The sequence below is a fragment of the Neophocaena asiaeorientalis genome, unplaced genomic scaffold (assembly GCF_003031525.2).
Source record: "Neophocaena asiaeorientalis asiaeorientalis breed wild unplaced genomic scaffold, Neophocaena_asiaeorientalis_V1.1 scaffold318, whole genome shotgun sequence".
Taxonomy (NCBI): domain Eukaryota; kingdom Metazoa; phylum Chordata; class Mammalia; order Artiodactyla; family Phocoenidae; genus Neophocaena; species Neophocaena asiaeorientalis.
Window position 1 is genome coordinate 643,103 of NW_020173761.1, and position 14,487 is coordinate 657,589.

Here is a 14,487-nt window from a genome sequence, read left to right on the forward strand (position 1 = left end):
TAAAAATCAAAAAAAGATTATTTTTTTTTTTTTTTTTTTTTTTTTTTTTTTTTTTTTTTTTTTTGCGGTACGCAGGCCTCTCACTGTTGTGGCCTCTCCTGTTGCGGAGCACAGGCTCCGGACGCACAGGCTCAACAGCCATGGCTCACGGGCCTAGCCACTCCGTGGCATGTGGTATCCTCCCGGATTGGGATACGAGCCCGTGTCCCCTGCATCAGCAGGCAGACTCTAAACCACTGCGCCACCAGGGAAGCCCAGAATGATTACTTGTAATTACAACTGTTATTTGAGAAAAATGTTATCAAGTAGCATAGCTACTTTTTCTTTCTTTCTTCTTTTTTTTTTTTTTTGCCACTTCTTAAGTTTAGAAGAATAGTAGGCATTGATGGGAATCTCTAACAACCTGTACAATAATAGGAACCATAAATACTTTCAGGACAAGGTGAATAATTCAAGAAATGCATATTAGCTGATGAAGTTTTAAAACAATGTCCCAGGGAGGGGCTGTTATCTGAATACAAAGAATTGTGGAAGAAGGTAAGTAGGTCAGAAAAGGGTTTATAAGCTATGTTCTAAGATTGTTTTTAGCACTAAGATTTTATGATTCTACCCCCAAATACTGTATTTAATCTAGAGATGGTTTATTTCACAGATCTGTTGCAGTTTGCTTTAGCAAATAAAACAACTTTATGATCTTTGTTTTTATGATACAGCTATAAAATGGATCTGATGAAAGTTCAGATAAATCATAACTAAAATTTACAGTAACATCAGGTATATAATTTATACCTTTCTGATTTATGATCTATTGTATACTTAGTGATTTATCAAGCCAGAAATCTTTCTTTAGAAAATTTTGATCACTGGTTATGTAATGTCTCTGTGTTGTTCATATTCCTATTTAACCTGCATCTTCATATTATTGTAGGTAACTCTCACTGAATTTTCTTTTCTGTTTTTTTTTTTTTTTTTTAAACAAGTCTGTTTATTAGAAAGGCTGGTTTTGGGAGGGGGGTGTTTGTTTTGTTTTATTTATAAACATCAGTGAATTTTCTGTGTTAGAGACAATTCCTGGCATTTTCTACGTTCTAACTCAGTTAATCCTCAAAACAGCCCCATGAGGCAGGTAATATTATTATCACCATTTTACAGATGAGGAAACTGAGCCATAGAGAGATGATTTATTTATTTATTATTTATTTTTGTGGTACGCGGGCCTCTCACCGCTGCGGCCTCTCCCGTTGCGGAGCACAGGCTCGGGACACGCAGGCCCAGCAGCCATGGCTCACGGGCCCAGCCACCCCGCGGCATACGGGACCCTCCCAGACCGGGGCATGACCCCACGCCCCCTGCATCGGCAGGCAGACCCCCAACCACTGCGCAACCAGGGAAGCCCTATTTATTTTTTTAAATAAAAATTTATTTTGGCCTTCCCTGGTGGTGCAGTGGTTGAGAATCTGCCTGCCAGTGCTGGGAATGTGGGTTTGAGCCCTGGTCCAGGAGGATCCCACATGCTGCAGAGCAGCTGGGCCTGGGCACCTCAACTACTTAGCCTGAGCTCTAGAGCCCGCAAGCCACAACTACTGAGCCTGGGTGCCAAAACTACTGAAGCCTGTGCGCCTGGGACCCGTGCTCTGCAGTGGGAGAGATCACTGCAGTGAGAAGCGCGCGCACTGCGGCGAGGAGCAGCCCCTGCTTGCCGCAACTGGGGAGAGCCCACATGCAGGAACAAGACCCAATGCAGCCATAAATAAATAAATAAATAAAAATTTATTTTATTTATTTTATGTTTGGCTGCATTGGGTTTTCGTTGCTGCACGCAGGCTTTCTCTAGATGCGGCAAGTGGGGGCTGCTCTTCGTTGCGGTGCATGGGCTTCTCATTGAGGTGGCTTCTCTTGTTGCAGGCTCTAGGCTTTAGGCGCGTGGGCTTCAGTAGTTGTGGCACGCGGGCTCAGTAGTTGTGGATTGCGGGCTCTAGAGCGCAGGCTCAGAAGTTGTGGTGCAACGGGCTTAGTTGCTCTGCGGCATGTGGGATCTTCCTGGACCAGGGATCAAATCTGTGTCCCCTGCACTGGCAGGCATATTCTTAACCGCTGTGCAACCAGGGAAGTCTGAGAGGTTAAGTATTTTTTTTGAAGGGGGATGCAATTTTTTTTTTAATATCTTTATTGGTGTATAATTGCTTTACATTATTGTGTTAGTTTCTGCTATATAACAAAGTGAATCAGCTATACGTATGCATATGTTCCCATATCTCTTCCCTCTTGCGTCTCCCTCCCTCCCACCCTCCCTATCCCACCCCTCTTGGTGGACACAAAACATCAAACTGATCTTGCTGTGATAAGCGGCTGCTGCCCACTAGCTATCTATTTTACATTTGGTAGTGTATATATGTCCATGCCACTCTCTCACTTCGTCCCAGTTTACCCTTTCCCCTCCCCGTGTCTTCAAGTCCATTCTCTACGTCTGCATATTTATTCCTGTCCTGCCCCTAGGTTCTACAGAACCATTTTTTTTAATTTATTTTTTTTAGATTCCATATATATGTGTTAGCTTACAGTACTTGTTTTTCTCTTTCTGACTTACTTCACTCTGTATGACAGACTCTAGGTCATCCACGAGAGGTTAAGTGTTAAGTGGCATTTTTCTTCTTGCAGAGCTGCGATTCTTGACTTTTCGTGCATTTGTGCTGTGTTCCCTTAAGCAAATTATAAATCTTGATTATATGGACTGACTTACTTGTTTTGCCCTAAATTTTACTGTGTACAGTGCTCTACACATAATTTAGACTCTAATTATGTATTAACTGTAAAATGCGTAATCTAAATCAAACCTTTCCTTTCCATTTGCCTGGAAATTTTATTCCTCTACTTAGCTATTTTGTTGTTACTAATGAAAAACCTAGTAAATTTATTTTCATGTATTACATGTAATTAAAGAAGATTTTGGAAAAATGGAAGCCTGTTTGCATGTTTTAAGTTAGCTTTAAAATTGTTACATTGTTAAAAATATAGTTAACCAATAAAATATGTACATCCACATTTAAAATTTATTTCATATAATACTAATGTTAAAATAAAGAACACATGTTTACTTTAAAATAAACCTCTTTACATGCCATAATGTACATAGTAATGGAACATTATTGTGTGTTCTGAATTTTAAAAATAAATTCAGTAAGAATTGTGCCAATTTTATCTTTATTATGTGTTATGACTTTCTTCTGTACAGTTGTTATGACTTTGACATATTCAAGTCAATCAGCTTTCTTTTTTATCCTCATTTTGAGTCTTTAACATGTCTACTTCGGTTTTATATAGATTTCATGCTTCCATTCTCCCACTCCACTCTTATCTCCACCAAATAATTAATTATTTAGAAGTTTAATTCATTGACCTAGATTTCTACCATTTTTTAAAAAGTTTGTTTTAAAATGTTTATATAACTTTTAGAACTTTAAATGAGTCTTTAGTGAACTGAAGAGGTTTACATCAGATAATAATTTATTCTCTTTAGGATCAGGCCCGGTATTATAACCCTTCTAATATTAGTAGAATATTTAGTAGAATAATACAATTATCTGGAGATTTCACATGGCAATTTAGTCCAAAGAGCCTATAGCAACACTTGGACAAAGCATAGGTAGACACATAGCTATTCCATGCCTTAATGTTATTTTGTGGGTTTTAGTCCTTTTGTTTACTTAGTGTACACTTATTGAAAGTGTGCTTTTCCTCTATCAATTAAGTTAACAAATGTGACTGAAAAACCATCCTCCTCTCTCTGCTTTTGGAAGGAACATAATTATATTAATAAATGATTGGGAAATATTTGTGCAAAACTGAAATATATGTTAAATGAAAGCCTCATGTATGAATAATAGAAGATAAATAATTTGATATGTCCACGGCCTACCCAGTATAAGAAACCAACTCTCTAATTGCTGTGGATGTGACAGTTACCAATACATCTTCAGCTTCCTCTTTAAAATATTTTAATAGATGAGCAGTATTAATATGTTTCAAGATTAGCTCCACCGCTCTTATCCTGTTTGGATAAGCTTGAACTTTTTTTGGTTTTTTTTGGCTGCACCCCTTGCGGGATCTTAGTTCCCTGAAAAGGGATTGATCCCGCACCCTCGGTGGTAAAAGTGCAGATTTTGGACTACAAGGGAATTCCGAAGCATGAACTTTTTTTTTTTTTAATATTTATCTATTTGGTTGCGCTGGGTCTTAGTTGCAGCAGGCAGGCTTCTTAGTAGTGGCTCCAGGGCTCCTTAATTGAGGCTTGCTGGTTCCTTGCACGTGGGCTCCTTAGTTGTGGCATGCAAATTCTTAGTTGCGGCATGCATGTGGGATCTAGTTCCCTGACCAGAGATCGAACCTGGGCCCCCTGCACTGGGAGCTCGGAGTCTTATCCACAGTGCCACCAGGGAAGTCCCCCCAAGCTTGAACTTTTGATATTGCTCCTGTTAAAACTATAATCAATGCCTTCATAATTTAAACTCAATAGAAAGCAGGTCAGGAGAAACATAACTCTTAATTGGATATCTGTTTTATATCAGATATTTTACATATTATCTTTAATACTTTACATATTATCTTTAATCCTCACTAAAATTTTTTGAGTTGCACATTTTTTGAGTTTTTTCTCCATTTTACAGATGAGGAAATTGAGGCAGAGGCGTGTCACAGTAGGTGGCTAAACTAGAATTCACATTTGTTTGTCTGACTTTAAATAAGGTCCATGCTCCTTGCACATGTTGTCCCTTTGGTATGAACTAAATTGAAGATAGAATTTCTTTTGAATAACATTTTAATCTTTCCATCTTCCACTTTTGCATATTGAAATCACAGTATATAATTTTGAACCTTGAATTTTCACCAGGCACTATAGTATAACCATTTCTTTATATAATTCTCAACACGTATTGCTTGATATATATGTAGGCATAATGTATCATAATTAAAGGGATTATTATGGAGTGCTTTCACTTTTTTCCTTTTGTAAATATCATTGAGATGAACATTCTTGTACCATAGACCATTAAGATGTTGCCTGATTTCTCCACTAATCACCCCTCCTTGCCCAACACTAAGGATATATAGTCAAATGTTGTATTCATGAGTTAATCAGATTAGTTTTTGTCCATCTATCCCTCTGTCCTTTCTTCCTATCTTCCCCTTGAATATGGTTACAGTATTTTTTAATACAATTAGGTTCATTTGTTTCAGGTCGCTTTCAGTTTTAGGCATTTCCCCTCTTCACTTTCTTTCTTATTTTATTTTTTGCATATATAGAGTATTAATATGCTTTCCAAAATCAAAACTGTTCAAAGCCAGTCCTTCTTCTTGTGTACTCTATGTGCTGTCTTCTAATCAAGGATTTTATTCCATCCATTGTCTGTCCATCAGTAGTTTTCTTTTCTCTGCATCATGGTCGTCAACATACAAGCCTGCTGAATTTTCTCTCACCTAACAAAAACGATTTCTCTCCTACCTCACTGGCCCTTCCTTCTTAATCGCCTTCATTGGTTACTTTGCCTCTTAGTGGTCCTTGACCACAGTCCTTGAGCCATTTCATTTTTGTCTCCATCTTGCAATTGTAAATACCATATATAACATTGGTGATTATTAAATTTGTATCTGCAACTACTGAATAAGATTTGAATATCCAGCTACCTAATTGGTATCTCCTCTTGGATATCTAATAAGCATCTCTTAATTAAACTATTCCAAGCCTAAATTCTGATCCTTAATCCCAAGCTTATTTCTCCCTCTGTCTCTTTACCCCAATAAATGGTGGCTCTATCCTTCTGTTTGCTTAGATCAAAAACCTTGGAGCCATCCTTGACTTCAATCTGTACTATCAAATCCCGTTGGCTTTACCTTCAGAATATGTCTAGAATTGTTCCCTTCTCACCACTTCCTACTCTTCCATCTTGGTCCAAGGCAACATCTTCTCTTACCTGTCTTATTGCAATAACCTTCTGTCTGGGCTCCCTGCTTCTGTCCATGTCCTTCTTTTATCTATTCTCAATAGAGCCATCCTTTAAAACTCCCTGTTCTTGTCAAAAACCATCTCCAGTCACTCTCATTTTTACTCAGAGTAAAAGCCAGAGAGTCCTTAGAGTGGCTTAAAAGGCCTCACATGATCTGGCCCTTGTTATTTCTCTAACCTCATCTCCTTTCATTTTTGCTCTTGTTCATTTCCGCCAATCACATTGGCCTTCTTGCTATTCCTCAGACCTGCCAAGCATGTTCCTACCTCAGTTTTTGCCCTTAGCTTTTCCTCTGCCTAGAGCATTCTTCCTCCAGATATTTGCATAGCTAGCTCCTTGGCTTTCTTCAGTTCTTTGCCCAAATGTCATCTTTTTAATGAGGCTTTTCCTGTCTACTCTTTTTTGTTTTGTTTTGTTTTGTTTTTTCAGTATGCGGGCCTCTCACTGCTGTGGCCCTTCCCGTTTTGGAGCACAGGCTCCGGACACGCAGGCTCAGCGGCCATGGCTCATGGGCCCAGCCGCTCCGCGGCATGTGGGATCTTCCCGGACCGGGGCATGAACCCGTGTCCCCTGCATCAGCAGGCGGACTCTCAACCACTGCGCCACCAGGGAAGCCCCCTGTCTACTCTTTTAAAAATTAAAAGGTCCTCTGCTTGCACCTCCTATCTTACTTTCGCTTTGTTTTTTCCACAGTTATCAGAATCTGACTTTTTTTTTTTCAAGAAAGAAATGGGAAATTTTATTCAAGCCAATCTGAAAATTATAACTAGGGAGATAGTCTTTCAGAAAGCTCTGAGGACTGTTCTGCCCATTAGAGGTCAAAGCACAGTTATATAAGTTTTTGAGACAAAGGGTTATACATCAAAGGGTTAAACATCAAGGTGGCATTGACAGTTTACATAGTTCAACAAAGTGACTAGTGTGTCATCATAACCCCTTACGGAGGGAATGCTATCTCCTAAGGAGTTTCCTTGCTGGTGCCTAGACTCTAAGGTGGTAAGGGACTTAGCCTTATGGATATGGTGGAAATAGTGTTGCAGGCAGTAGGAGCAGCCAGTGAAAAATTCTAAGGAGGAGAGCTTGCCTGGTATGTTTGGAGAACAGCATGGGGACACTGAGGGTAAGAGGTGAGATTAGAACTGTAAACTAGTATGTTTGTTGGTGTGTGGGGGGACTTTTGACCACAGAATTAACCTTATTCATGAAATAAAAGCTATACATTTTCTATTTACACTATAACTATGTATTATAAAGTCAAGGAAGTCAGTGTTGTTCTTTCTTGGACTTTATATTATGAATATCAGAATGAAAAGTGGTTTGAAGCTCTAATTTTTTAACTCAATCAACTGTGCAGAAATCACTTATGAACTGTATGTTAATGATTTGAATCATGTGCCTGAGGTCCCTTTGCCAGAGACTTTTTAATTTAATTGGTAGTGGTGAGGGTGGGAAGGGAGGGGGTTGTGCCTGGGCATTGAGTTTTTTAAACGCTCCCAGGTGGTTCTATATGCACTGCTCTGGTACCTGAATATATAGAAAAAGAGACAGCTTTTCTCATTCCGGCTCCAAAGTAGTCTGCTCAGCATGCTTATCATCCTTGCTGCTTCAGCTCACTGCAGTGTCTCATAACTACCTGGAACTCAACAACCACAAATCCCCTCCACAGAAATCCTGGGACCTCTCCTAGCCATGCCACTGGAGGGGAAAGGTAGGACAGGTAAGAGTTCTCCTTTACTGCCCCATTCATAAGTTCCCCACAACACCAAAAAACAAGACTGGGTGTGGGTAGCAGATGACTGAAAAGTTTGTGTTACAGAATGACAATGTAAGAGGAAGGGTAAGAGAAGAGGGGAGCAAAATGTTGGCATCAATTGCCTAATAAATTTTAAGAACAAGGCTGCCTAATATTCAGTTTCAAATTTTGGCATTGTTGTGGTAGAAAATACCCTGTCTCCCCCACTCATCTGTTTCATTTATGTGTCTGGCACATTTTTGGCACACAACAAATATTTGTTACATAAATGAATGAATGAATTCAAGCGGGCTGAACACAAAAAGCAACAAGCCTCCAACCCATCCTTTCCTGATCCCTCCAATCTTGTTCCCCAGTGGCAGTCGCATTTACCTCACTGTTACCCTACTAGCTCTAAATTATATATTTATGCTGTTCATTCTAGATGTATCAGTGTTAGATCTTGCATACTCACTTACTGCTAAGATAGGTAAGGATTTTACTAAATTAACCACTCCAAATTTTCCCGACCTACAATACCTAATAAATTATATCACTATTGTTAGCTTTTCCATTGCTTACATTTGTGAGGTTAAACAATATACTTAAATTTGTATTTCTTATTTCAACTGTAAGGAGTACCTCTTCACTTTGAATCTGACTTATTATATATTTAACTTATTTCTTAATTCTCTGTGTTCCACCCCCCCAGTTAAGCTCCATGAAGGAAGAGATTTTTATCTATTTTGTTTACTCTCAAATCCCCAGTGCCTTTTATTTATTTATTTATTAAAAAAAATATTTATTTATTTTTGGCTCCATTGGGTCTTTATTGCTGCACGCGGGCTTTCTCTAGTTGTGGTGAGCGGGGGCTACTCTTCGTTGCGGTGTGCCGGCTTCTCTTTGCGGTGGCTTCTCTTGTTGCCGAACACGGGCTCTAGGCACGTGGGCTCAGTAGCTGTGGCTCGTGGGCTCTAGAGCGCAGGCTCAGTAATTGTGGCGCACGGGCTTAGTTGCTTTGCGGCATGTGGGATCTTCCAGGACCAGAGTTCGAACCCCTGTCCCCTGCAGTGGCAGGTGGATTCTTAACCGCTGTGCCACCAGGAAAGCCCGCCCTGCCTAGTGCCTTTTAAATTATAGGTAATCAGTTAAAATTTATTGAATGAATGAATGAATAAAATGGTCAAGGCCTTGTGTAATCAGTCCTCTCTTTGTCCTTCCAGAGTTATCTTCTGCTCCCCTGGCTCTCTTGCTACATACCAGATGCTGATCTTTTTCACTTCCACTTTACACCATGCTCCCTCCTGCCTCAGAACCTTTATATGTTTTATTCCCTCTACTTGGAATACGCTTTATTTCCTGACCCCTTCTTTTCCTTGCCTAGTTAACTTCTATTACTCATCCTTTAGATATCAGCTCAAAAGTCCCTATTTCAAAGAAGATCTGGATTAAGAACCCCTACTGTATTCACTCTTCACCAACTAAACTGAATATTTCAGAAAGGCAAAAACCTTGAGTATACTGCTTGCCAGTGTATGTGTCGGAATAGTGAATCCTCAGTAAGTACTTATTGAATGTTCCCTTCTGCACTAATATTCTGCCTTGAGGCGGTGGCAGGTCATTCCTATATGATTAGAAATGGCAGCCTCTCAGGAAACTTCATATTCTTAAATGAAACATGATTGGTAGTAAGTGAGAAACAACTCAGCATCTTTGGTCAAATACGGGTTAAATACGAGCTTTATATTGAGAAAGTCAGTGTGTTGACACTTTGTGAGAAGATAGGAATCCAGATAAGATCTGGCTCAAGAAATTCTGGTTTAGAGTCAGTGCAGAAGCATGTGCATATTGATTCTTGTTGATGTGTAGGGCATGTAAATAACCCAGTACATTTTGTTACTTTAATATTTAATATCAAAAAATGGTAGAAGACTGGCTAATAACTCCTTTGTTAGCCAGTAGTTAACTTTTTCAATAGTTTCACTTTTGAAAAAGTAAGGCTGGGTAAAGTTAGCAATTTTTTATTTTGTAGGGTTGTGTTAAGAATTAATATATACGAAAGTTCTTTAAAGTGCATGTATAATTTATTGTTATTATTACTATTATCATCATTATTAGTTGTGACATTGGGCAAATAAATTAGTTTCTCTTTATATTTACTCTTGTAAAAAATGGGAATAAGCACTTCCCTGGTGGTCCGGCAGTTAAGACTCCACACTCCCAACGCAGGGGGCCCAGGTTCGATCCCTGGTCAGGGAACTAGATCCCACATGCTGCAACTAAGAGCCTGCATACTGCAACTAAAAGATCCCGCACGATGCAACTAAAGATCCCGCACGCAGCAACGAAGATCCCGCTTGCCATAACTAAGACCCAGTGCAGCCAAATAAATAAATAAATATTAAAAAAAAAAAGTGGGAATGAAAATAGTATTGACCCTAATAGGTTATCATGAAAATTAGTAACACATGCACTCAGAGAGAAGAGCTTGGTATCCAATAAACCCTTGGAAAATGTTCACTGTTATTTTAACTATTATTATTTTCAATCTTTTCTTTTGAGTTTAAGAACTTTCCTTTTTAAATCATTATAGAGAATTTGAGTTCTTTAATTAGAATTCAGGGTCCAGTCTCCTATGTGACTTTGGGCACTTGCATTAAGCTCTTGGCGTGATGAATGGCAGTGGTGGCAGCTGCTGCTGCTACTATTTCTAAAGGGCCACCTCATTTCCTTACCTTACTTGTATATTGGTTAGTAAAATAAGAATATCCACTTCTGTGATATTGTCTGTAGTGAAGTGAACAAAATGTTGTAGGGGATGGCTCAAAGCCTTGCATAGTTCCTGAAAAATAGTGGATACTAAGTATTCATAAATTTGAAAGACAGTAAGAACTAGAGCTTGCTTGTGTCTGGTTATAAGATATTTAAATGTATACCAAAAATACTGTAGACTTTGTGTAAGAGAGCTATGGACAAGGGAGATCAAAACAATAATGACAAAAACACATTGAAAAACACGGATTAGAGTAGAGCCTATCATTGTGGTTTTGTGTTTCTTAGTGCTGCTATTACATTCTTAATGCTCTGTATATTTGCAAGAACAAGTCAGGGGTACAGTAACTAACACTAAAATAAGTGTCAATATATATTCTCTTTCAGATTTACCAAAAATTTATCTCCTGACAAGATAAATCTAAGTACCCTTAAAGGAGAAGGTGAACTGAAGAATTTGGAGTTGGATGAAGAGGTGCTCCAGAATATGTTGGATTTGCCAACATGGCTTGCTATCAACAAAGTTTTTTGTAATAAAGCATCTATTAGGGTGAGACTTTGATATCTGTGCAAGGCACTTTCTGTTTTCATTTTATTTATTTCATCCCTATCTTTTAAAATAAATATTTTGTTTTAGGTAATTCTGAAAAGAAGCATTTTTATTAACATAATTTTAAAAGACAGATACCTTGTAAATAATTGCATGAATGTGTGCCTTTTGAATTTAATTGAATGCTAATATATGTTTATTAATTAATAGGTTTTAAGTTTTATTAAAATTTAATATTAATATTTAAATAAAATTGTTGATGCTTTATTAATAAAATAATTTGGTACATATTTAAAATTTTTTTCACACGATTTGTTGTCAAAAGGGACAATTTAAATTTGTAGTTAGTAAACACTACTTCAAATGAAGACATAAGGACTGATAAGTTATCTTATTCTGGACATTATACTTTTATTTGAAATTCTGTCTCTTTTCCTCATTTGTTTTTTATTTTGAGGTTTTTAAAGTTTTCTTTTAATACTATTTCTGCTTATTAAAACTTAAGCTTTCTTATTATCTTTGGCTCTAATCATGCATCATATCATTTCCTTCTCTTAAAGATTAGGCTTAGTTTGGGAGCCTACTCAGTAGAAATACTGCATGCTAACTTTTCATAAAATTAAAATTGGGCTCCAAAGAAAAGATTGTAGAAAAGTTGCTGTATCCTTTGATGGTAACCTTTAATTTTTGTTCTATCCTCCATAAGCCCAAATGTCTAAAAACATGACATTTTTAGTGCAGGATGTATTTGAACATTATTTATTTGACATTACTTGTATTTAACATTAATGGTCTCACTTTTGTATTTGTCTTGAATACCTACAAGAAGATTGGTTGGAATTTAAAAAATTGTTAAATGAACAAAACACTGATTATGCTTTGCTAGGAATTCTTCAGCTACAAAATTAAAATGTGTTTTCAGAACTGGGGAAAAAAGATATTAAGAGAACCTGAAATTTTTATTTAAAAAGATGACCAAGAAAATAAGGCGAGTAGTCTTTTTTTAATATAAAATAGGTGCAGGGCTTCCCTGGTGGCGCAGTGGCTGGGAGTCCGCCTGCTGATGCAGGGGACGTGGGTTCGTGCCCTGGTCCGGGAGGATCCCGCGTGCCGCGGAGCGGCTGGGCCCGTGAGCCATGGCGGCTGGGCCTGCGCGTCCGGAGCCTCTGCTCCGCAGCGGGAGAGGCCACAGTAGTGAGAGGCCCACGTACCGCAAAAAAAAAAAATAGGTGCAGCTGATTTCAAGAGTATGAATGAATTGCTCAGTTTATTATTTTGCAATTTAAGAAAAAAGTCATCTGATATAATTTGGTATGTCTTTCACTACGTTAAGAGAGTATCTGTGTTGATTACTGTTTTACATTATTTTTTTAATGATTCATTTTAAAGAAAGAAAAATTTTCTTTTGTAGATACCATGGACAAAACTGAAAACACATCCCATCTGTTTGGTAAGTTCTGAATTGCTTCAGAAATAAACACATACATGCATATAATCTAACAAATCTAATTAATATTAAACAAAATATTAATATTTTGTTTCATAGAAACATAATCTCATGGCTTCTCTGCTAGTTAACTTTCATTCTATTTTGATGGTACTTAGTTTTCTCAGTTCTTAAATGAGAAGTTTGAACTTTAAAATGAGAGGGTCTTTATAAAGTTTTTCAGGTCTAGAATATTATATTGTAAGTTGGTATATTTTATTGCATTTTTAAACTTTTTATTGATATATTATACTTTATTTATGAGATTCTTCTTTTAATAAAGTTTGGTCCAGACTTTCTGTGTTTCTGCTTTTACTGACCTAATATAATACGTTCTTTAATATACTTTACTTTTTAAGGAAAACTGATCAGTTGGTCATTTATTGATTCATTCATACCACAAATATTTACTGAGCACCTCCCCTCTGCCCTGAGGGAGCATATTTTTACAAGGTGACTGACAACGAACAAGTAAACAAAACAAGACAGTTTCAGATAATAAGTACAATATTAAATAGAGAATGAAGAATGACTGGAGATGTGTTAGTGATGACTACTAAGGACATTTGATCTTCCTTCAAGAAAAAACTTAGACTGAGAAAGAAACTTTTTTACTATGAGAGTATTTACTTTTTCATATTTCTTGCATTTTTCTTAGTTACACATCTTAAATCTCAGGTTTTAGACTGGTTCTATTTATTTTAATTAGCCCAGGTTTTAATTAAAGCTCAGGTTTAAGCTTTTAGAGGTGGTTTAGTCCTATTTATTAATAAATAATCTAATTTATCAATTAATAATACAGTACACTCAGGGATTAGTGATTATATGTCTGTAAAACCTGATGATGTCATCAGTTTTCTTCTCCTGTACTCCTGTAATAAGCTTTTCCACCAGAAAATAAGTGCCTTGAGAAAGGACTAAGCACTTTTTTTTTAGTATTTCTCTTTTTAGACCTCTAGAGAAACATTTAAAATAACTCTGCTTACTTACTGTTTTCTTTGCTCCTAAAGAAATGAAAGAGAAAATAGTCTTAAATAATATCTACATAATATACATAAAATATCTAATGTTTACATTTTAAATATATTTTTATTAGTCCTTGGATAAAGTAATAATGGAAATGAGTACATGTGAAGAACCACGAACCCCAAATGGCCCATCACCAATTGCAACTGCTTCAGGACAAAGGTAAGCTATTTTCCATTAATCTGTATGACTGGCAAAGGGAATTTTTTTTTCTGTTATCTGCAGTAATGGGACATAAAGTAAAATTTCCTAACTTCAGTTTCTATTTTAGTCACTTCTCCCATCAAACATTTTACAGTTTCAGTAAATACATTGCAAAAGTAGCAGAATTGATTTTTAGCCTCTTTTATTAATCTTGCTTTCCTTGATATTAAATACTAATGATCAGTCAAATGCAGAGCAGTAGCAGAAAATGAAAGAAGAGCTTAGGCATTCTAAATCAGATAGTCTCTTACTTGGTTTCTCTGTATAACATTTGTTCTATGCATCAGTGGAATTTTTATGACTCTTAAGAGTTAAGTTGATGCCTTAAAAAGTTATAGACCTTTCAGATTACTCTAAAATTCATTAAATATAGAATGCTCACACTTTACACAGATTGAATTTTGATAGATAAAAATCAGATGTTAATAAAGTAGGAGCATGGGGAGCATTTCACAAAGCTGCCCCGAGAAGTTAGAATAGTTCTTAAAAAATAGATCTTCAAAAACTTGCCTATTCGTCTTTGCATTCAGTAAATTTGGATCTTGTATTGTATATCATTTCCTCAAAACAGTTTTTCTGCACTATTTCTGGATGGTGCAGCTATTCACGTAAAAAGTTTACATTGATTTTAATGTGATTAATGCCTCCTCAAGTTGTACAACGTGGCAGCCCTGAACATTTACAGTATTCTGCGTGCTGTATAAAACCAGTGATA

General features: G+C 37.0%; 1 protein-coding gene across 8 annotated transcripts in view; it reads left to right on the forward strand.

Annotated features, from left to right (window-relative positions):
- BLTP3B (bridge-like lipid transfer protein family member 3B) overlaps positions 1-14,487 on the forward strand; it is a 96,185-nt gene that overhangs the window by 26,165 nt on the left and 55,533 nt on the right. For 6 of the 8 annotated variants that reach the window (XR_003003963.1, XR_003003964.1, XM_024751311.1 and 3 more), the window contains 3 exons: positions 10,894-11,056; positions 12,468-12,506; positions 13,639-13,730. Coding sequence is in view for 6 of the 8 variants with exons in the window: in XM_024751311.1 (XP_024607079.1) it covers positions 10,894-11,056; positions 12,468-12,506; positions 13,639-13,730 (294 nt within the window). In the remaining 2 variants the exon portion in view is untranslated. Of the gene's footprint in view, positions 1-9,143; positions 9,294-10,893; positions 11,057-12,467; positions 12,507-13,638; positions 13,731-14,487 lie in introns of all 8 variants that reach the window. The other 2 variants (XM_024751316.1, XM_024751317.1) reach the window with 1 other exon arrangement.